This window comes from Gracilinanus agilis, chromosome 3 (genome assembly GCF_016433145.1).
Source record: "Gracilinanus agilis isolate LMUSP501 chromosome 3, AgileGrace, whole genome shotgun sequence".
Taxonomy (NCBI): domain Eukaryota; kingdom Metazoa; phylum Chordata; class Mammalia; order Didelphimorphia; family Didelphidae; genus Gracilinanus; species Gracilinanus agilis.
The window spans coordinates 257,641,524-257,666,093 of record NC_058132.1 but is presented as its reverse complement, the minus strand read 5'-3'; the positions used below and the strand labels follow the sequence as shown (position 1 = coordinate 257,666,093).

Below are 24,570 nucleotides of genomic sequence, written 5' to 3'. Positions count from 1 at the left end.
AAAATGATGTGAATTAATAATAAATTAATTTGTTAGTTAATGTTAATAATGCTAATTAATAAATAATTGATTAATGGTATTAATTAGTGATGAATGATTAAGTAAGTGATACCTGATTGGGAGAAGACATCCTCTTTTCTCGAGCTAGTTTATGTCCTTCAACACCCAGGTGGAAACTTTTTCTCCTGATACTCTCATCGGATTCAGATTTAGATAATTTTTCATTGTCTCTCTTTTCATCCCCACTGGACTGTTTTTTCTGATTCTTTTTCTTCCTTCGATTACGTCTTTCTTTAGCACTCTTTGAGCTTAATTTGGATGTTTCAGAAGAACTTTCTGAAAGTCCCATAACTTTGCCTCCACCAATACTTGTATACTCGTCTGCTGCTGCTATTATTGCCTTTGTGGTCAAGAAGAAATTAAATAGTTAGAAACAACACCAAGAAATTTTCAAAAAATCAGCCATAATGATAGCTAGCTTTTCTAAAGCACTTTGAGGGTTGTAAAGCACTTTGTAAATATTATTTTATCCTGACAACAACCCTAAGACATAGATGCTATATTACACACATTTTGCAGATGAGGAAACTAAGCAATTAATTTATTCAGGGTCATATAGCTAGTAAGTTTCTGAAGTTGGATTTGAATTCAGGTCTGTCTGACTCCTGGTTTAGTGCCATCTACTATACCATTTACCTGCCTGACATTTGTATAGTGCTTTAAGGTCTATAAATTATATATAATACCTCATTTGATCCTCCCCATCTTCCCCCAAAAGACTGAAGAGGTAGATACTATAGGTGTTATTTTCCCATTTTACACATAAGGAAATAGAGGCTTCAGAGGACTGAAGTGATTTTCCCAATCTCACAGAGCCATGAATATTAGAGGCAGAATTAGAATCCAGATCTTATGGTTTCAGGTTTAGTGATCTTTACACTATATACATTCCAGTTCCATACATTAAATATTTATTCATTTCATAGAATCTTAAGTACATAGGCGGATAAGACCACAGAGACCATCTAGTTTAATAACTTTGTTTTATAGAAGATGCAACTTTGGCCCAGGAAGGCTGAAGAACTTGCTGAGAGTTAATAGGAAATAATTGCCAGAGGCAGGATTTGAGCCCAGGTCCTTTCACTCAGTACTAATGTTCTTTTTACTAAACTTTGTTCCCTTACTCGTTCTTCAACTCCTCATGGATTTAAAAAAAATCCGTTTGCATAGATTTTCCCTCTATGGAAAGATGTTCCTGTGATTTAGTGAGTAGTCTCTGAAAGTTTTGGTGGACACATCACTCCACAGGCCACAACATGATTAACCTTGCCTCCAAATTTAGCTGGACTGATCCTCAAACACCATACCTGTCACTAGACTCATACCTCAACATCTTTCAAGGAGTCTAGGACCTAGCAGAGGTTGCCTAGAATATAATATACTTTTGGTGTCAAATGGAGGTATTGGAATAGAATTTTGATTACACCATGGTTTATAATCATATTTTTATTGTTGTATAAATGATACACTGCAACCTCTTTCTGACAGAATTTACTCGTATTATAATCCAACTGAGTGCTTAATAATTTGTTACTGGTATGACTGTAATGAATCAGACTTGTAGAATTTAGTTTTCTCTAGTTAATAATATGTTCATTAAAACAAATCAAATTCAAATAATATTTATGATACACATTGAGTATGGATATCAAGAAAAATAGAATAATATAGATTATAAAGTCTGGAATTAACTGACAGTAGAAATTCATATTTGCAAATCAATGTATCTGTGATCCTTAAGGAAATAACAGAATTCTTAATTAACAACTGCTGTGGGACTGCAGAAAAATTCCCATTACATCTGAAGTGTTTGGAAATTTTAAGTCCCAGTCCCCAGAAGGCAGGAAATACCCTGACAGTCATTCAATTAATTAACCAAAAAACATTTATTAAGTAGTCAATAAAGACTTTATTAAGTATTGGGCTCTGTGCTAAATATGTTGTTACATGATGTGACATTCAATTATTTCAGTTGAGTCTGATTTTTCATGACCCCATATAGTTTTCTCAGCAAAGATACCGAGTGATTTGCCAGTTCCTTTTCCAGTTCATTTTACAGAAGAGGGATTGAAGCAAACAGGATTAAGTGATTTGCCCAGAGTCACACTGTTTCTAAGTGTCTGAGGCTAGAGTCTTTACTCCATTACTGGTACTCTGTCTACTGAGCTATCTAGCTAAGAAAGATAAAAGACAGTGCCTGCCATTGAGAACCTCACAATCTAACTGGGGAGGCAGACTGGGAAGTTGCAAACAAGCATATACAAATAGGCTATACATAAGAAAAATTATAAATAACATAGAAAAGGTGCCAGAATTAAGGAGGATGAAGAAAGCCTTCCTTTTCACTGGGATTTGAAGGAAACTAAGGAAACTAGGTGATGGAGGTGAAGAGGGGAATCCCTCCATGAATGAGGGAGAAGGAAAAACAGTTCAGGGGAGGGAGATGGTTTCCGTGAATGGAGGAGGGTTGTAATCAGTAAAAAGACTGGAAAGGGATGGGAAAGGTTGTAAAGGGCTTTGAATGTCAAGCAAAAGATTTTTCATTTTACATCTGAAGGTGATAGGGAGCCACTGGATTTTATTGAAAGGGGTAGTAGACTTGGGCTTTAGGATAATTTTTTTGACAGCTCAGTGATGAATGAAATTAAGTGATATCTACACTAATCTAGAGAAGGACGGTTCTTTCTCTAAACTATCACGTTCCCTTCAAATTGTGATTCAAGCACAGTTTCACTTAAAATTTAGTATAAGCGAAGGAAGAAGCCATTAGATGAATCTTGTTTGGGAATCAGGGAGTCAGGAGTTCTGGAAGTAACTTTTAGACTTCTATTTTTGTGAAGCCTTTTAAGCCAGTTCTATGATACCTCTGCCTCCTCTTGTTCTTTTTTAAGTCGGTCTAACATCTGCTGAAATTCCAACTCTTTTTGCCGGGCTTCTTCGATAGTTGCCTGATTCTGTTCTTCATAGGCCATGGCAACTACAGCCAAAATCAAGTTTATCAGATAAAATGAGCCCAAGAAAATCACCACAACAAAAAATATCATGTAAGTCTTCCCAGCAGCACGTAAGGTCTGGAGAAATGAGAAAGAAAAAGTTATTTTCTAATTTAGGTTCAATTTATAATCCATTTATTATGCACTTACCACATATAAGGCACTAGAAAGGCTAACATAAAAATTAGATAGATTCTTTTCTCAAGGAGATAATGCTCTACTTAGTATAGAATATAAATAACCAAGAAGTTTAATAGAAGTCATATGGTATAATTTCATACAGGGTGCCTTTCCACATGTATTCATTGACTATCTCAATGAAAATACTACTAGTCCTAAAACAAAAATGTACGTAGCATAAATATCTGGCCATCTCTTATGTGAATACTGTATTCAGGCATAATGCTAAATCTCTCTGTTTTCATAATTAGAGAAAGGTGGTCAAAATCAGGCATCAAACTCACAGTTGGCCTGCAGGTTTCCCAGGATGAATTAAAGGATTCAGCTTAAAATGTACTTGGTAACTATTTTATAAAATGAAAACAGATTTAACATAGAAAATACTCATTTGTCCTGAGACAATATGCAGCAGCAGGAATTCCTTTCTGTTTTTTTGATGCTACTGCTCTAAGTGACAAAAGCAATAGTTTATTATAACTACACTGTGTTTATTCACAATCTGAGAATATCTCCATAAATATTTTAATAAATTAATAGCTTTACTAGTCATTGATGATTTCAGAAATCATTTTAGAATAAATGATCTAGGAATTCCTTTTCAAGTCTAAAAACCTGTGCTTCCACCTTCATACAAAATAACTTTTATAGTATATAATACTGGCCCCAAATCAATGCAATCTACATATTATTTTATTCTAAATTTATGAAAACATTCTAACATGTAGGTAATTGGTTAGGTATGAGCTTAGAGAGAAGAGAAACCATGGAAATCGCAAAAAGATGGCATATGACTGACTATTGGTAGCTCATTACTATTTACAAAACGAAATGGTATAGAAAAACAGGACACACAGATAGTAAAAAGGGACAATGATGAGATGTTCATTTCCCCCCCTCTATTATGGAAAGCCTTCTTAACTGTATTTGCTGTTGATTTTCTCTTTGTTTTCCCCCCAACTTCCCAATACATATACACCCTCAGAAATCTTCTATTATATAACTTTATTTTCAGATATCTGAGTAGCAAATAATCAGCACAACAGAGAAACTTCAGCAATTTATACGTCAGAAAAAATATTTTCATACTAAGCTTGAACTATGATTCAGTTCCTAATAATTATTTAGCATATAATTCAATTGTTACAGAAATATAATAAACATTTAAAAAAAGTAACCTAAGCATGGTATAATGACGAGAGATCCAGTTTCAGACTCAGGAATATATTACTTAATATATTAGATATATTAGATACTGCAATTTACATATAACATATATATGTATGTATACACACATAAAAATGTATATATAGTGATCCTAACCCAGTTACTTAACCTTACTTAATTACTTTAACCTCCAAAACCCAAGTTTATAAATAGAGGAAATTTTTCACTAGGAGCATCCTATACAGATGATATCATAGATACAGTAAAAAACAAAAACAAATTTATACTATTCTGATTCAGACATTACTTCCTGTATCCCACGAAGCTTAATTTTTTAGAAATATACAAACATAAAGGAGATAATAGTAGTGACTAATTAAATGGAATATCTTTGATTACTTTGACTTTATATTTCTACAGTAACATATCAGAGCTATGCAGTGAATATGAAATATCAGGATGTTTTTGTCTACTGTTTTTATCAATACTTTTCCAAATCCACTTTAATTGGCATTTATTTAATATGTAAGATATTATAAAATAGATTATCACAGCAAATAAATTATTTTCTAGGATTCAGATAGGTAAATTTTGAAAGCTATAAAAACTCTTGTCGCTGAAGTAAAATGAAAGTAGTAATTTATTAATTAATTTTGTGACAAGAAGATAAAAATGATACTTGGCAGATAATGAACTAAATAAATTTTCTAAGCCCTAATTCTTGGGAAGGGAGTCTCTTCATTCATTTTGGGGTCTATGATTTTCAAGTCCTTCAATCCTTAATTTTTTTCTAACTTTGCATAACAGAACTGGAAACTCACTATAGCTGAATTTTAGAAATGGAGTTTGAAAAATAGTAGTGGTATTGCAATACCACTATAGGGTCTGTATCCCAAAGAGATCTGAATTTCTGAAATGGGAGAAAAGGATTTACTTGAAAAAAAAATTTTTTAGCAGCACTTTTTTCTTAGTGACAAAGAAATTAAAACTGAAAGGATATCCATCAATTTGGGAATGGCTGAACAGGTTTTAGTATATTGCTGTAATGGAATACAACTGTGCCATAAGAAATGACAAAGATGAGTTCAGAAAAACCTGGAAAGACTTACACGAACTGATGCTACAAAGTGAAGGGAGCAAACCAGAAGAATAGTCTATACAATGACAGAAATATTGTGCAATGATCAAGTGTGAAACACTAAACTATTATCAGCAAAACAAGATTCCATGAAAACCCCAAAGGGCTCCTGATAAAAATGCTATCCACAGCTAAAGAAGGAATTGTTAGTGTCTGACTGCTGATCAAAGTACACAATCTTTCACTTTATTTCCTTCATTTTTTAATTGTATGTGTGATATGCTTCTTCTATCATAGCATGAGGAATATGGAAATGTGTATTGCATCAAATCACTGGTTTAAACTATAACAGTTTACTGCCTTGGAGAGGTGGAAAGGGAGAGAACCTGAATCACAAAATGTCAGAAAACAATTGTCAAAAATTGTTTCTATGTATAATTTTTTAAAAGTTTAAAAATTCAATCATGGAATCAATTCCTTCCCCCATTTTATTTTATTTACAAAATATGGTATTTGCCTCAATAGGCTCTTACCTGTTGGTAAAGATTTTCCCAGAAATCTTGAGTCATTAAACGAAATAAGGCCAAGAAGGCCCAACTGAAAGTGTCAAAGCTTGTGTAGCCATAATCTGGATTGGTGCAGGCTTTCACGCACATATATCCCTCTGGACACTGGCTACATATGAAAAACAGGTATTGCAATTTAGACTGTCTTCAGAATATGTTCAGGGCACAGGTGATGAATACCTCAGACATGGGGTAGAAATGCACAATGTCTAACCAAAGCTAGAAACCTGCTGACAGTTACATAGGAATTAAACTCAAAGCAGAAATCTCGGAGTGAATTAGACAATGCCTTGCAGAGATGTTCAAGCTATCGATTTCCCTCGTGAAAATTCTTGCCAGGACTTTAAACTTTCTTAAGAGTTATGCCAACAATCCTCAACATAATCTGGATGGTTCCTCTTACACCAAGCTGGAAAGGATCCAAGTAGAGTCCTGGTACCAGACTTGGTATATTGAAGTACATTAAATTTTCATTAAGCCATCTTTAAATACCAAATGTTAAGTGCTGAGGTAGCCAATAGCAAGGCAATTCAACAAATATTGATCGATTGTATGCCTTCTATGCGTAGAACACTGTACAATATGCATCAGAAGATAGAAAAGGCATAATATCATGGTCTCTATTTGCAAATGTCATTAACCCAAAGCCATACTTTCCATCTGTTTGGAATAAGCCTAGCTTTATAGCACTCAGGTCCATACAAGGGATACTTAGATAAGGGCTAGAGGGTGGGAGGAATAATTCTAACTATCCTAAACATAACCTCACTTCTTACCAGAAGAATATAAAACCATATCACTGCCTTTTAGAGGATGCTCTGACAGTAAGATTCTGCCTTACTTTCTGAGCCCTCTAAGTAAAGGGCAGAAAAACACAACAATAAATTTGGGGAGAAAATTAGTTTATTAATTCCATTATTGCCTATATGTATAATTTTAAGGCATGTGATTTTATAATTTTTGTGACTTCTAATCATCAGAATGTAGCCTGTGGTTCTGGTCACCAGATATATTGGCATTGTATGGCCACTTAGAACTTGTGGAATAAAACTTCAACGTCGCTTACCCTGCATCGGTGCCATTACCACAAAGAAGAGCATCCTTTTGTCCTTCCAAATGATAGAAATAGCCTGTGTAGAAAGAATATGAAAGAAAGTACCATAAGTGAATAAGTTTGCAGTTACAACATCTTAAAGCTACCAAGATCTTAGGCTGTATGAGAAAGAAGACATGAAATCGGCAAAGTTTTATTTTCTAAAGTTAAGATCTCATTTCCTTTCCCTTTTTTCTCTTTTGTAATATTTATTCTCTCTCTTTGTTCGGGTGTATGTGTCAATATAGGTATATACATATATATATATATATATATATATATATATATATACACACACACATACATTCGTAAAAACATCACATATGCATATTGCTTAAATACATGTACATACATATACATGTTAATACGTGCACACATATGTGGACACATTCTTTCTATACATACATATGCACATATTTCCCTACCTACACCAACGAAATCAGTCCTCATGTCTTCAAGTTCTCCTGTCACTCATATAGATATACATATTTTCAAATGTATACACATGCATGTGTTCGTGCATTAAAGCATGTATGTATATGTGCCTACGTAATACATGTGATATATAAAATTATTGTATAATATAAATATAGATATTAATATAAGAATATGATAGCATGCAAACATATGTATAGCTCTATATGTGTATATGTACATACACACATATTTGAGATTAAAGAGACATGAGAGAGAATGAGAATGAACTTTTGAAAGTAAAGAAATTCCTTCTACCAAGATCATTTTCAAACGTTATACAAGCCATGATCTATTCTTGGCAATTAATACTCTTAGAGAGTTATATGGCTTTCTTAGGGTTCCAATAGTCAGTATATGTCAGATTCAAGGCCACCACTATGCCACACTGCCTTGTATTTAGATGTAGAAATAGCCATGAGTATAGGCAAAGTTATAAAAACTCTATTCTCTAGAAAGGATTTGGTTATTTCATTCAGAGGGGAAAAAAACAATGCATGGACAAAGGAAGGGAGGCTGAAAAGTTCAAGGATGTTCTAGAACTAGTCAATAATGTAAAAGTGAAATTTAGGAAATGCCATCTAAAAGTATATATATTTACTATGGACATGTGGGAGACTTTGAAACTACATTTCCCATGATTCCTCATGGTAGACAGGAAGTGGGATGATGTAAGAGAAGGGATATAAACTCCTGTAGTGACTTTGAACTTGCTCTTTAGCTACTGGGCGCAGGATGAGAGGGGAGGTAATTATGGCTGAAGCGGCAGTTTTGAATTCTTACAAGCACGTGGTCTAATGACTTTATCTATCAGCATGGCTTTAATTAAAATACTAATTTATATATTTATATCAGTCTTTATTATTTTTAATCTTAATAATAATATAACTTGGCCGAATTATGGAATACATGTAGGTACACATTAGAAAATAACATTGAAAGGTATATTTGGAGTCTTAATGTAGAGGGCCTTGAAAACTAAAGAACTTTGGCTCCTTAAGCAACAGGGAATTACTGAAGAGTTTATAGCAAGAGAAATGATGTGAACATTGATACAGATAAAGCTTACTGTGTTATTTCTTCCAAGTATACTTAACTAGGTCCAAATCCTGGCTAGTTTAATACAAAAGGAATGAAACTGTAAATATGGAATTCTAGGCATTTACAAACCATGGAATTGTAAGATAAAATGCAAACCCAGGCACTATATATATATATTCATTGGGCTATAACCAACAAAACTATTTTATATAATTATGACTTCAAATAGTGTGAATTTAGTTAATGCTATTCAGAATTAACTGGTCCACAAATGATCTAAGATGACAAAAATAATTGCTGATCATTAGCAGTAAATTTCTCACTGAAATAAAGCTCCTTGATTAAATGCAAAAATGATGAAACAGAAATTAAAGTAATTAAAGTTGGTTTGAACATTTCATAATAATTCCTAAACAATGTAGTCCTTAAGAATAGCTTTTGTCATATATAAACTGATGTATTTCTTTTAAATGAAAAAAGGAAAAACTGGACAAGTTAGTCTATCAAGAGTCTAAAACCAGTATTTGACTAATGATGGGTCTTCCTGACTTTAGACCCAGAACTCTATTAACTGTACCACTTAGCTGCCTTAAGTTTCTAGTCAAATATCAAGTGAAGACAGGATGAGCATTTCATGGAATTATGTTAAGTGACTTTTCTTGAGCACAAAACAAAAAACTTATTTTAAAACAACTGTACTGCAACCAAGAATGTTCCTTTTCAAGAATATATATATATGTATATATACATACATACACATATTATATATATATATGTATATATGCATACATACACATTATATATATATATATGTATACACACATATATATGAACTAAAACAGTACATGGAGGGCAAAAGAAGTTGTGAAAATGGTATATATATATATATATATATATGTAATACACAATAAAATACAATATATCCATTATATAAAGGTTATTATATACATTATATAAAATTTATTATATAAGATATATAATATAGTTCATATATATACACATATGTATATATAACATTTTCATAACTTCTTTTGCCCTCCATATACTGTTTTAGTCATTTCCTTTGATAGTTATTTATGGTGCATTTCATCTCTAGAGAATCTCAGTTCTAGAGTAGGAAATATGAAAATGTTGATAACAGAATTTCAATTTTTAAAGTATTTCTTACCACTTAGTTATGGCAAGGGATTATTCATATTCATTTTGGTATAGGGGAAAGAGTGCTACACTAAGAGTAAGAGGATAACTTTTTTTGCATGATCCCCATACTAAATCTATGATCCTATGATACCTGTTAAAATGCTGGTTCAGTGACTTAATCTGTGACCTTTAATGAATCACTTTAACCTCTTTAAACTTCAGTTTTTTTATCTGTAAGATCCAGTTCTACTTGACAGAAAAACTTATACTACTATAAACTATATTCTTCATGGCATTGATAACTGGAAGCCTGGATGAAATTCACACTATAGATTTTTAATTTCATTGAACACTAATTTTATAAATTTAAGCCTTTTTTTGATGGTGATGCTCTCCTTCTTTAATTGCTTTGTTTTTTGATAATATCACTGTCAAACAATAAGGTGGGAAGTAAAAGCATGATTATCATCAAAGTTAAATTTATTCATAACAAAAAAGGATATTCATCTCTGTAGAAGAAATGGGTAGAATCTGAATGCAGCCTGAAACACACCATTCTTCAACTTATTTCCTCCATGAATTTTTCTCTAGCATAAGCAACGTGTCTTGTTTCAAAACCTGACCAACATGAAAATATATATTGTATGATAATAGATGTACAACATATATCATATTCCTTGCCTTTTGGGGAGTAGTGAAATGTGGGAGATAGGAATAAAACATGAACTGGAAAATGTCAGAAAATGATTATTAAAATTGTATTTAAATATAATCTGAAAAAAGTAAAAATAATTTTTAAAAGGTAAATTCATCACTGGTAGTAGGTGAACACATCTTTTCATGCTATATGTCTGAGAAAAAGAGCAGAAAATAAAAGAAAAAATGGTGTAACCTGATTAGTTTTCAAATAGAATAATGGCCTAAGGAAGAAATGAAGAACACCATTCAAAGAATATTATTGTTTAAACAAAATATCTTTACCTGACGAGTTCTCAAATCCAAAAGTAATATGACTATTAAGATGGAGAATTAGCTGATTATTAATTTCAACAGTTTTAGACAAGAGCTTAAAGGGCAAATTAGAGACCACCTAATTTTATTCACCTTACTTTACAGATTAAGAAGTAAGGCCTACTAAGGTTAAGAGACTTGTTTTAAAGTAACATAAGCAGTAAAAGTTGTAGTCTTCATTTTTTTCTTTTTATTTCCTTCATGCTCCCATCATCTCATTAGTCTGTTTTTCATTTTTACTATTCTCTGACCTATTCTGCCTTCTTAAACTTTCCTCCATCTCCATCTATTTGCTGTACCAGGAATATTTCTAAAGTATGCTCTATGTATCTAATGGTGTTTGCATGTTTAACCTATTTTTTTCTCTTTTAAATGAAAATGAAATTCCTGGTATGTCTTTTCTCCACATATCTTCCTCTATATTTATATATTGTTATGTCATATATCCCTGTTATGTAAGTAAAATTCCTCCCTGTTCTCTTCCTTTCCTTTCCTCCTCAGGATAGTCCCTTATCACTTTGTGCCTTCTTTTAAGGTATTAAAATAGAAAAAAATGAAATAAAATCACATTTTGGTCCTCTATCTTATTTAACTTTCTCAACAGATATTAGTATTTTGAGAAGACCTAAGTTTTTTTCCTCCCCTATTTAGCATATAAATAATTCATCCCCAAATAATTCTTTCTAACTGATCTAATATGTATATGTGTCTATATTTCTCTTAGCTCCTAACTTTTTATTTCAAAGTGTCTTCTCAATTTGTTCTTTTCATCTGGGATGCTTGGAAATCCTTTGTTTGATTAAATATCCATTTATCTATCCCCTGAAGAATTATACTCAGTTTTATTTGAGAGACTATTTTTCATTGTAAATCTTTAAATTTTGATTTTGGGAATATCTTATTCCATGAAATCCACTCATTTATACTGTCAGCTCCCACGTCTTGTGGAATCTTGACCATAACTTTCTGATACTTGATTGGGACTCTGAGGGCTTTTCTCTTGTCAGAGTTCTGAGACTGCCCTCTGTGTGTACATATGCCATTTTAAAAAAATCATTAGCTCCATTCTTAGAATTGATACTAAGAGTTGGCTACAAGGCAGAAGAGCAGTAAGGACTAGGCAATTAGGATTAGATGACTTGCTCAGGGTCACACAGCTAGAAAGTATCTGGGGTCATATTTGAATTGAAGATCTCCCATCTTTAGGCCTGGTTCTCAATCCACTGAGCCACTTAACTTCCCATCAAATTCCATTTTTAAAAGACCAAAACATATATGTGATGATATCAATGAGATCTTAGGCTCCACAGTCTTTGAACTGAAAGGGCCCTTGAAGGGCATTTAGACCCAATTCTCTCATTTCACAGAGTATAAAATGAAATGAAATCCCAGAGATTTGTTCACAGTTACACATCTAATGGGGAGAGGATGGGAAAGGGAAGAAAAAAAGGAAAGGGAGAAGGAGAAGGAAGCAAATATTTATAAAGTATTGTAATAATAGTTTTTAAAATAAAGATTATCTCATTTGATCCTCAAAATATCCTCAGAGAAACAATGCTATTTACATCTAAAGAAAGAGCATTGGGAGTAGAAATCCAGAATAAACATGAGATTTATCACTTGTTTACTTGGGGTTTTGGTTTTAAAAGATTATTAAAAAATGAATAATATAGAAATAGGTTTTGAGTGAAAATACATGTATAATCCAGTGGAATAGCTTGTCAACCCTGAGACGGGGAGGGAAACAACATGAATCATGTTACCATGGAAAAAATTTTTTAATAAAATTTAAATTTAAAAAAATTTAAATAACCTTCAGATATAGGGGTTACTATTATCATCATTTTACAAAAAGAAACTGAAGCAATCAGCAGATTGCTGAAAGATCACATAACCAGTTAAGTGTCTAAGGATAAAAATTCAAGTCTTCCTGATATTTTCCCCTGTGCCTCTATCCACTGTGCCACCAGGTGACACTCAAATAGTATAATAATGATGAAAGAAGAAGAAAAGGAGAGAAAAAGAAAGAGGAAGGGAAAGGAAGAGGAAGAGGAACCAGAGGAAAAGTTCCAGAAGTAGGATTTGAAACCAAGACTTCCTATTTCAGCCAATGTTCTTTTTACTGTATCATACTGGCTTGCTGATGTTTATAAGCAAACATAGTCTCTCTCTCTCTCTCTCTCTCTCTCTCTCTCTCTCTCTCTCTCTCTCTCTCTCTCTCTCTCACACACACACACACACACACACACACACACACACACACACACACTTGCGTTCTGAGTTGACTAAACCAGTAAATGCATGGGAGTGGGTTTTAACCGAACTAGAAACTCAGCCTTTCCACATTTCCCAGAAGACAACATGCTTTTAACCTTCTTCAATAGTAGCAGCACTTCTTACTTTTGTAATCTTCCAAGTCACAAAGAACACTTATGTTTTCTATTGTGATATTTTTATCTTCTAAAGGCCAGCGCACACACTTATGTCTCAGGTTGCCCATGAAGAGCTGTAGCCCGATGAGAGCAAATACACTGAGACAAAACAGGGTCAGGATCATGACATCTGAAAGCTTCTTGACTGACTGGATCAGAGCTCCAACAATAGTCTTTAAGCCTGAAAACAAAGAGGTGTCAATGATGAGAAAATAAAGCAGGGGAACCAGGTAACATTCCAAACTCACTCTCCTACAAGCTGCAAGATACATGCAGTATTCCTCTATCAATGAAGTGATCTTGTTCATAGGAATAGTTCAGAGAGATAAATGTAGAGCTGAATATTTGTCTATGTTTTAACTGTGAGGGTTTGATTATACATGGGACGAGATAATCCCAAATCCTTGTTAGGATGCCAAAAAAGAACAATCGGCTTATTCATGCTTGATCACAGAACTGAGGAAGAGAAAAATCCTCATTCTATTAATGCTTTCCAAACAAACTGACTCCCTTTAATTGTATATTAGTGACTGGGTAATAAAGATGCTGATTTCTGACCCAGAATACATAACATGTACATGTTTAGTTAAGAAGTTGTTTGTAGAGGAAAAGCATCTTGATAAAACTACGCCATGCAATACCTCATGCTAATATTTGTCATCCTTTTTTTTTCCTAATTCTACTAAGAATTCAACTATGAAAACTATTTGAAATTTTCAATCCTGCATGTACATTAAAGGAAAGAGTTTTGGAAGGAAAAGAAATTTCAAATAGAGATGCGAGCCAAAGGGCTGCATACCTTCTGCAAAACTCATGCAATTATTGATTAAACTCAAAGGCTGATTTTGACTCAAATGCCAGTACTTTGAAAAGTATTTATTTTCATTAAAGTCTACAGTTATTTGATTCCTGATTTTAGGTGTCATGAATAGTAGTATCAAAATCAGCCTCGGTGTTTAACCTCTCTCTCACCTGGGATGACTGAAATTGTTTTCAACGCTCGGAGAACTCTGAATGTTCTCAACGCTGAGACGTTGCCCAGATCCACAAACTCTGTCACATATCTGTATAGGGGAGTTCACACACAGACACAATGACAACTCACTCATACACACACACTCACACACACACAAATAAAACAACCCACAGTTGGAGATATGAAGGGCCTGATGCTTCACACCAACCACTTCTTACCTGGGATTACAGAAATAGTTTTCAAAGCTCTCAAGACTCTGAAAGTTCGAAGAGCTGAAACATTGCCTAGGTTTACAAATTCTGTTAAAAACCTGTAGAATTAAACCAGAGTTATTCAGAATTTAGACAATTTATGTTACTTACCCATGCCTTTTATCAGGAACTCTTTATGCTTTTGAACTCATTTTTTAAAAACTCAGTCATATTTTACATGCAGCAGAGTTGGTGTTTCTTACATTATTATCAAGGAAATGGATTTTAATAGACAAAATGGATACATAACTATTCATGTGTAAAATTTACTGAAGAGGAATAATTATGAGTCTCAAAAACTAACAAGATGACAATTTAATTTCCTAGGAAAGATTTATATCTGCAAAAATATTCCAAAGCAAAGCTTGGATATCCTCTTTATAGCAATTGCTGTGCTGAACAGACTTAAGAATTTAGATATATTACCAGAATTTTAGTAGTACTGCATTTAAAAAAAATACCACATGTGAAGGGGTGACTAAAAAGAGGAAAGTCTCCACATAAAACACTCCAAATGTGCCATTATTGAAAATAATAAAACTTAAAGCATTGTTTAATTCTGGAAATCAATACAGAAAGAATATCAAAAAGAACTGTGTGTATATAGATATACAAGTTGTCCCAAGTTTTGTCACAGTGGAATTTTAAGCTGTATCTATGTATGCATGGGGTATGTGTATGTGTAGTATATGAAGGGAACACCTTATATGTATTTATTTATAAACAGTTGTTCCAAAAGCCTGGTGCAATTTTAAGCTATTTGAACATGCATGAATATATTTTCCTCTAAAAAGTGTGCACAATGCACATATACATTTGTGTTGTTGCTAAATTCATTTTTAAATGTTTGTATCCTTAACATGCACTGCATATACATGAACACATGTGAAAATATATTGTTAGAAGTATGTATATGACATATACACATAACATATATATAATGCATGTTTATACATAATGAAAATAAATGATAGTGTATATGCACACATGACATTTCACACATGCACATACCTGTATATTGGGTGTAAGTGACTACACATTGCATCCACACGTGTGTGCATGTGTGCAATGCATGTTGTATGCGTGTGCGTTGGTATGTGATGTGAAAATAAATGTATACAAGCATGCATGCTTTAAGTTTAAAACAACACTAAGAGTTTTGGAACACCCTGAATGTGCATATGTATACACACACACACACATACACACACATACTTTTTCAAAATAGTCTCTATTCCCATTTCCAAATGAAATAATATATTAAGATTTTTTGTTGTTATTTTATTGTCTATATGTGCAGAAATGTGCTGGAGCCAGCTCAAACCAATTTGCAAGAGTCAATTGCTAAATTTTCAATGTGAGCATTATACCTTGGGAATTGGAAAATGCTAAAAATCAGAGATCGTTTTGCAGATTATCTAGACTGAAGAGAGTGATGGAAAGAGTGTTAATAATGCAGATTCCCCTTCTGTAGAAAGCTGAATATTAAATACTTATAAGTACATTCCTGTATATACCTATGCATGTGTGCATTTCTTATAATTAGAAGATGAGCCTCCAAAATTGTATCTTACTCAATCAGTTAAGCAATAAGCTTTTATTAGGTGCCAACCATGTGGCAGATACTCTGTTAGGGCCTGGGGGTATAAAGACAAAAAGAAACAGTAGCTGATCCCAAGGAACTTATGTTCTATAGAGGAATAACTACAATATAAACACAAGGTAATTATTTTGAAGGGGATAGCAGTACTAGTTTGGGGGAGTTCAAACCTACAAATGCATATATACACACATATAACTATATGTGTGTATTTAGATATTTGCACATGTGATACATTCTATACAAATTTATATACATATTATAAGTACATACACACCTGTATACATAGAGTGATAAAGAGAGAGAAGAGATCAGGGTTAAATCTCACCCTGGCTACTCTTAATGCCCACCTCCCAAATACTTTGTAGTCCTTTACTTAAATACATCTTCCTAGAAAATGTAAACTCACTGAGTTTACAACTCTACAATGATTACATTTTTGATTTTTTTTTATTTCCAGTGCTTCATATGATATCTGACAAAAATTCTGTGGGATACAATGTTTGAGACTTTCTTATTAAACTATTTTCTTCTGAATTATCATGCATTTATTGGTATCCTGACAATGTGCTTGGTGAAATTTTTCAGTGGATTGATTTTCCATTTTTTAGGTGAACCTGAACAATGTATAAAATCAACCTATGCTTTACTGTTCTAGAAATCAAAAACTGGTAACACAGAGGTTAAACTTTTCTTAACAATCAAATTCTGAGGATTAAATATAAGTAACCTGAAACTCTTTGGGCAATATATAAGTAATTTTAAAAATTAGTAATACTTACGCAAAACAAATGACAATGAAGTCAAGCCAATTCCAGGGATCACGAAGGAAAGTAAATGGCCCTATACAGAAGCCTCTTGCAAGAATTTTTACCAGTGATTCAAAAGTATATATTCCCGTAAAAGTGTACCTGAGGGCAAGCATCCATAAGAACATTATAACCAAAAATAGCAGAGCATTTAGGATCAAAGGGGCTAGAACTGATATGAATCCATATAAATAAGCCACCTCCCTAGAGTAGTAACCCAGCACCAAGTATATTTTATGTAATCCCTGTTTGTAGTTATACTTTCCTGTTAGTATGGGCCATAGCCAAAATTGAGCAATCATATTTAATACATTCTTTCTTAAGGAACTACGATTTAATTAGTGTGGCCATTTCCATCAACAATGAAGATTGTAAACTTCTCTATAACTCAATACATAGTTTTTCAGAGTTACAGCAAAAAATACATCACCCCATGGTCAAATTGGTGATGAGTTTCTCTGAACCGCCCAGGTGGGTCCTTAAGGGGTTCAGAAGACCAGAGACTCAGATCCTATGAAATCTTCTCTAGATAGTTCAATGATATTCATAATAATCCTTACTTCTCAGAGACAGGGAAACAACAACAAAAAGTATAGCAGCTATAAAAGGGATAAATATTCTAATTCAGAATGGAATTAGGAATATTCAGCATTTAAAATGGGCATTTTGCCAGGCAAACTTACTCAACATTCTTTGTCCAGTCTGGAGGGCTACTCAATGTCATAAATATACAATTAGTCAGGATAGTACACATGATGAGCATGCTGAATAAAGTGGGTCAGAATCAAGGAATGTAATATAACAAGTCATATTAGATACATTATCTGCATTCAATTAAGACAATAGTCTAAATAATGAAAATATAAAATCACTGATCGAATATTTTTTCCAAAAAGACCCTTTTTCCCCCACCTAATGTTGCGTGTCTACACTGCCAAATATTTGCACAATGTCTCAAAACACTACTTAGTCTATATGTCAATGCATAAATCTTTCATTAAATTTTATTCCAGTTGAGAAATTTAAACATTCTTTCCAAATGGAAAAACTTCATTTGAAGATTGAAATAGAAATGTATTTAGTCAGTAGAAGTTGTTTTTTTTAAAGGAAATACTATCAGAAAGTCATTGGAAAAGGATATGAATGAACCAAAATCTTAATAGAAATTCTTCTAATCAGGTTGAAAGGTGTTAAAATATACAAGGCAGGGGTGGCACTGAATCGGAAAATTGTTTTCCCTTTATTCAATACTATGAACGTCTGCAAGAGAAAAAAGAAAATGATGTGAAATTGAGAATTTAAATTTTAATTAATTAAATTGCTTTCATTTATTCATGACAATTCGTTTCAACTGTAGAAAGTCTCCCAAACCACCAATAGTAAATATTAGGAATACTGCATGAACATCATGTGGAACAAGATAAACATTAAGGGCTCCTTCCATTTGGACTCTGATTCTCTTTGTTTGATATTCCCTCATAATTCAAATAAATTATGATGACCTTTGGTTAAAATAATTATACTTGAATTTATCGGACAACATTATTCTCTGCTAGTATAGTATATCAAGATCAACAAAATGGATTTTAAACATAAATCACTCAATAGGGCAGAACACAGACTAGTTATTTTGAAGGAAAAATATATGTTGTATTTTAATGAAAGTGCTGGTTAAAGAAAACTGAGAGACACAATTGTGTAATGCTATTTTGGGGATGAATTATGAGAAGAAAAATTTATTCCTTATGTTAATCAGATGTAAGAGCAAATAGCATAACACATTAAATGAATGCTTTGTGAAAATAATTTACTATTGGAGAATAACACATTCTTTCTATAGAATTAAATGTCCTATATAACATAAATAATAAAGAATTACTACCAGTCATCAATAGAGCTTTCTACATAGTTGGGTTAATGGCAAAACAATTTTTCTTAATGATGTCTCCCAAATGTAAAATCAATATAAAACTTACAATTTCATAGATTCATGGGATTTTAAAGCTAGGATGGTTGGATGATCTAGTTCAGCCATCTTATTTTTCAGATGAAGAAAACAAAAGATTAAATTTCTTAACCAACTTCATACAACTAGTTTGCTTTAAGGAAAAAACTAAATGATACTAATTGGACAGAAAGTACCTAAAACATTAATATAATTATGAAAAATAGGATTAATGAAATAATTTGTAATAAAAACAAATTTATGTTTAAACTCTTTCCTGAGAAAATTTATTTCTACTACACAATCCTTGAAGTCATTTGTAATAGTTTAAAGGTAAAGACTTATTATTTTAAAATTTTTGATCTTTTGATTATTTTCATTCCCTTTCTTCATTATCCTTCTTGTTTCCAATTTGGTGAGATTTGGAAAGAGCATATTGGGAAAGGAAGTTGGAATAGAATCACAGAGTGTCAAACCATGAAGGGACATTTGAGATTATCTAGTACATTTCTCTCATGTTAAAAAGGAGTCAGCCTATATTCAAGAGAACAGAAACCTTTCCCTAAGTAATCATTATCTTACTACTAGTCTCACTTCGGGTGCTACTTCTGCTTTCGTATCTTTCCTGATCACACTGTCTTCCAGTTTTTAGCATTCATTTCCTCTTCACAAGTCTAAATATGTATATAATCACAAGTGTACTATATCTTCCATTAGAATTTAAGCTTCTTGGGGGCAGGATATATATTTTTTTCTTTGTACACCTGGCACCATAACATGATACCTTTTATAAGCAGTTGCTCAAAATATGTTTATTGTACTGTTGACAAAGCAAAGAAAAAGCTGTAAATCCTTGGCAGGAGATTAATTTCATTTCCATACAAACAACATCTCTTCCCTCAGACTCCTTTAAATATATTTCTTGGACCATGGTAATTGTAAATGAGAATCAGTTGAGGTTAAAAAAGTTGCTAACTAGCTTGAATGGACAAATTACTGAATAAAGTCCTTACCATATAGTATCACAATCCTCTTCAAACATTAAGTATGTAGTAAATAACAAGCTGGCCCTACATGACCATTTCAGTTGTGTGAGCTGATTAGAGTTGGACAATGCAATGTTATTGTTATTAATAGTAATTACAAAATGACAATGATAATCGTTATTATATCCTCTTTGATAGATCAGGGTTTTGGATTCAAATGTCTATTTTCTGTCTCCAGGAATTACAGTTTTGGTATTACGTTACTTTCTTTTCAATATTCTATGTATATGGAATCATCATGTGAAACCAGCAGGTAATTTTCCATATTGAAAGAAGAAAAAAGCTTTACTCTCCTAATATCTACATGGAATACAGACTTGAGATATGGTAAAGATTTCATTTCAATGATATGGAATGATTTGATCTCATTGCAAAGCAGTCATAATGGGAATGTACTTTGCTGTTTAATATATTATTCCCTCAACATTAAATCATTGTGATTTATTGATAATGCCAGTTTCTCCACTGCTTCTCATAAAATGGTTTTAAATTCAGGCATTTGTGCTTCTTATGTTTTCAAGTCTCCATGATGTATAAAATTTTCTTTCTTAATAATATGCTAGTTTGTGTTTTCCTTTATGTTAAACTATCATCTTACAACCTGCCATCTACTTGGTTGCTCCTTTTTGCATAAATATTGTGCTTATGTTTGTCCTTCCAACAAACAACATTTATTCTGCATGCTGAAACACACACTTGGAGCAGATTACTGAGAGTATTTATAGAATTTTAGCGTTTGGCTAACAGAAGCTGACACCCACCTTCTTCACAATTTCCTGGAAAAGTTATCTTTAATCATTAGACAAAATAACTAGTTATGTCTTCTCTAAGAGGTTACTTAGGAGTGGCAATCAATTTGGTTACAGAGTGTTATAAAGAGTTTTATTTAATTTCATTCTGTCTTGTTAAGAGTAGTTTCTATGTAAGAGCAGAAGTTCTTAATATCACCCTATCTCTTTAAGAGAAGTTTTTATAAGGGCAGATTTCAATTAAGAGTCACTCCATTTTCTCTGTCTTCCAAGGGAGCAGGATTTCTGGGGGTTTCAGTGTTGTTCTCTCAGTCAAGAAGATCTGACAGTTACTTTTGAGAGTTTGAGATATAGATATCAATTTGAGAAAGAGTCTAGTTACTTAAGGATTTTCTCCCCAGAACTTTGAGGGAAGAGTTTTCTGTGTTTGTGTCTGTGTGACAGGCAGTTTATAAATGACAGTTAATAGAATTACTTTCAGGGGTTTGTTATTGATTTAATGTTCATCGATTAGTTAGATAAGATAGAGAATTTAATATTAGTTAGAGAGAGTGGGGTTAATTAGGCCTATTTTGTTGGGCAAGAAGATTTTTAGATATAGGGTTTTAGAGATTTTAGTATAGGATTAGAATTTTAGACAGAGTATAAGGATTAAGAGATATATTATCATATGTCCTACCTCCTTTTTCCTATCCCTACCCCTCCTCTGTAATAAATAAGGGTTGCTGGTGTACCAAACTGCTCTCCACAACTTTGTCAACCTCCACCAATAATATTTACCCATAACGAGAGCATGTTATTCTGGTTTAGATGGAAAATTAAAAACTTATAAAGGATATAAACGTTCACTATTCTTAATCAATATATTAATGATGCTACATTTTCCCTTTTTTTCATTTGGTAACAAGGTTTTTTGTTTGTGTGTTTTTAAATCAGACAAAATTTCATGGTTATATGGAGTTCTGGTGAAGAAAATTGTCTGCCTAGGCAGGTTCTCAAATTTTATGCAAATTTAAATACTCTTCGATACTCTTAAGAACATTAAACATAAACTGTAACAGAACATTAACTAAAGACAGAAGTATATCAAAACAAAGATATGCTTAAATTTAATCTCTTGTAGTCTTAGAAGTTCTTAATACATAGTTTTTGTTTTACCTTGCACAATTTCTTTCTGCTCACTTTTAAGTGTCTCCCTAAGGTCTAATGCATGGAATTTAGCATCTTTACAATAAGGCAACAATTCACTCTGTTTTCTTTGCTCTATAAAATGGATGCACACTGCACAATTTCTACAATATCTACTAAGGAAGCTATTTTTTTAAGTATTGGACTGAACTTTATATTCTCTGAAAAGATTTTCATGCTATATTCTTAATTCTCATCATCATCATAATGTGTAATATTTATCTACTTTTGCAAAGTACTTTACAAATGTTATCTTATTTGATTTCTCCTGACAACCCTATGAGATAGACTCTTATTAGCCCCATCTATAGATGAGGAAACTGAGGCAGAGTTTAATTGACCAGCATCATAAAGCTAATAAGTGTCTGAAGCTGGATTTGACTTCTGATCTTCTTGATCCATAGTCAAGCACTCAATACACTGCTCTAGCTAGCCATCTCTACAAAACAACTAGGTCTGATGTCTTTTTACTTTTTAGTTTGACCTCTGATTTCTATCTCTATAGCACTTCTATATGTTCCCTTCTTTCTACTCACACAGCCAAGATCCTAGGTTAGCTCTCAGTCACAGTATTCTTTTCCTATAATCCCTATGTACTTGATTCCATTTTCAACACAGCTTCCAAAGTGATATTCCTAAAATCTATGTCTCTCTTCTACTGTAAAACCTCTTTTGCCTCCCTATTACCTCTATGGTCAAACAGAAATTCCTCCATTTCTTATTTGAAGCTCTTCACAATATGATCTTTCCCTCTATTTCCAGAATTTCTACCCAAATACTCTCTTTAAAACACTTTATAATGAAATTCTGTTTATTTGCTGTTGCTCACATATTATGTTTCATCTCTCAACTTCATGGTTTTGTACTTTCTCCTATGACTAGAATATTCTCTCTCCTCACCTCCATCTTATAGAATTACTAACTTCCTTTACAATTCAGTTTTAATATGAGCTGTTGCAAGAGGATCTAAAGTCCCCAAACTAGTGATGCCTCACCCTTTAAAATTACCTTGTTTCTACTCTAAATCTTGTATATACCTGTTTATAGCATGCTTTCTCTTCCATTAGAATATAAGCTTTTTGAGAACAGAGGCTATTTATGCTTTCCTGTACATCCCCAAGTGCTAATCACAGTGCAAAGTGCTTATTAAATACTTGTTGATTGTTTACTATAACCTCTGAGATTGAAAAAAGAAAAGGCAGGTGACATACACTGTTTTGGTCAACTCACTATTGGTTCATCATAATCTTAAGATATCTGGTGTTCTGCTCTTCCTGACTGTCACTCCCACAAAGGGGTCTCTCCGGTGTCCCATTCCCATAAGGCTTTATTCTCAATTTACTAGCAATAAAAAAGCCATCTGAAACCAATCTCTTCTGATAATGGCTGAAGGTACACTTCATCTATATTTTAATAGGAAACCACAAGAGGGACACAGAGGAATCATAAACATTTTAAGGGATTAATTTATAATTGAATTTCAGACACTGTGAATGATGAGAGAAATATTTGGGGAAAATATCCATCCTTGCTTTCCGGCTTCCCTGAATTTTCGGCTTAAGCCTCATCTTTTACAAGGAGCTTTTGTCAGATCTCCTTAATCCAAGTACCTTCCCTCTGCAATCATCTTCAACTCATTCTGTATATATCTTGTCTGTACAGTTGTCTGACTATTGCTACCCTATTAAGATTGTGCCTTCTTTGACAGCAGGGACTTTTATTTGCCTTTTTCCCCCTCAGAACTTAGTACAGTGCATGACACACAGCTGGTGTTTAATAAATAGTTACTTGTTGACTGACTGAATTGATGAGCCCAACTCAAAGCCTCAACCCATTGTTGATTCTTACCATCCTTCTTCATCTTAGCTCTGAATGGAACTTAGCAGTTCTGTTGTCCCTCTCTTACTGAACAAGGTAAATATCCATTAATAAGTTGCTGCATTTATGGTGAATATTCATACCATGGATATAAGCTTCTGCCACCCCTATCTTCATCAAATTATCTTATCTCAATTTAAGATTTCTTCCTGTATGGAGAGGGAAACCAAAACACTATTCTTTGGATTACAGGAAATGCTCACATTTTTATCCATGTAGTATGGGTCCATATCTTCCAAGGGCTCTGACACCATCCCTGGAGGAATATCTCCATAAATAAATGGAAGCTGTTTACCAGCTTCCAAGTCACTACTTGGCTTTGGGCCTTCTTCTTCTTCATCTGTTTTCTCCTCTTTAGGTTCCTTAGATTTTCCTTCAGAAATGCGTTGTTCAATGAGTGCAAGAGACTGTCTGGTGAAGAAGACAAAGCTCTCAGGTCCTGGGGGAGGCAATGTTGCCATCTTTTCATCCTGTAAATGTCAATTCTCTCTCTTTTCCTTGTATAAGAGGCCTGCATAAAGGAGGGGAGGTGGGGGAAGAAGAGAAAATATTTATAAAAGTAGATGTTAATATTTTACAAAAAAGTAGCACTTTTTCTGAAGTGCTATGTATGACATCTACATTAAATACTTCAGTTGAATTCTCCACCAAAATTGACTTTAAAGCTGAAAGTAAATGAAATCAAACCAAGATTCATGCTTTATTATAGTTTACAACTATTTCCTTCCAGATCAGGAGATCTTAACCTAACTCTGTGAACTGCAAAAAATATTTTGATTACAACTATTTACTTCCAGATCAGGAGATCTTAACCTAACTCTGTGAACTGCAAAAAAATATTTTGTAATGGGAATATCTTATTCCCATTACAATCCTTTGCATTTTTATTTTTTGCA

General features: G+C 33.0%; 1 protein-coding gene across 2 annotated transcripts in view; it reads right to left on the bottom strand.

Annotated features, from left to right (window-relative positions):
* LOC123239271 (sodium channel protein type 9 subunit alpha) overlaps window positions 1-24,135 on the bottom strand; it is a 110,732-nt gene extending 86,597 nt beyond the window's left edge. For both annotated transcript variants that reach the window (XM_044666524.1, XM_044666525.1), the window contains exons 1-10: window positions 23,878-24,135; window positions 18,010-18,128; window positions 17,552-17,641; window positions 16,842-16,970; window positions 14,427-14,518; window positions 13,201-13,413; window positions 7,108-7,171; window positions 6,009-6,150; window positions 2,925-3,131; window positions 113-400 (exon numbers count right to left, since the gene is read on the bottom strand). In XM_044666524.1, coding sequence (XP_044522459.1) covers window positions 113-400; window positions 2,925-3,131; window positions 6,009-6,150; window positions 7,108-7,171; window positions 13,201-13,413; window positions 14,427-14,518; window positions 16,842-16,970; window positions 17,552-17,641; window positions 18,010-18,128; window positions 23,878-24,135 — 1,602 coding nt within the window. The remainder of the gene's footprint in view (window positions 1-112; window positions 401-2,924; window positions 3,132-6,008; window positions 6,151-7,107; window positions 7,172-13,200; window positions 13,414-14,426; window positions 14,519-16,841; window positions 16,971-17,551; window positions 17,642-18,009; window positions 18,129-23,877) is intronic.
* Window positions 24,136-24,570: the final 435 nt, after the last annotated feature.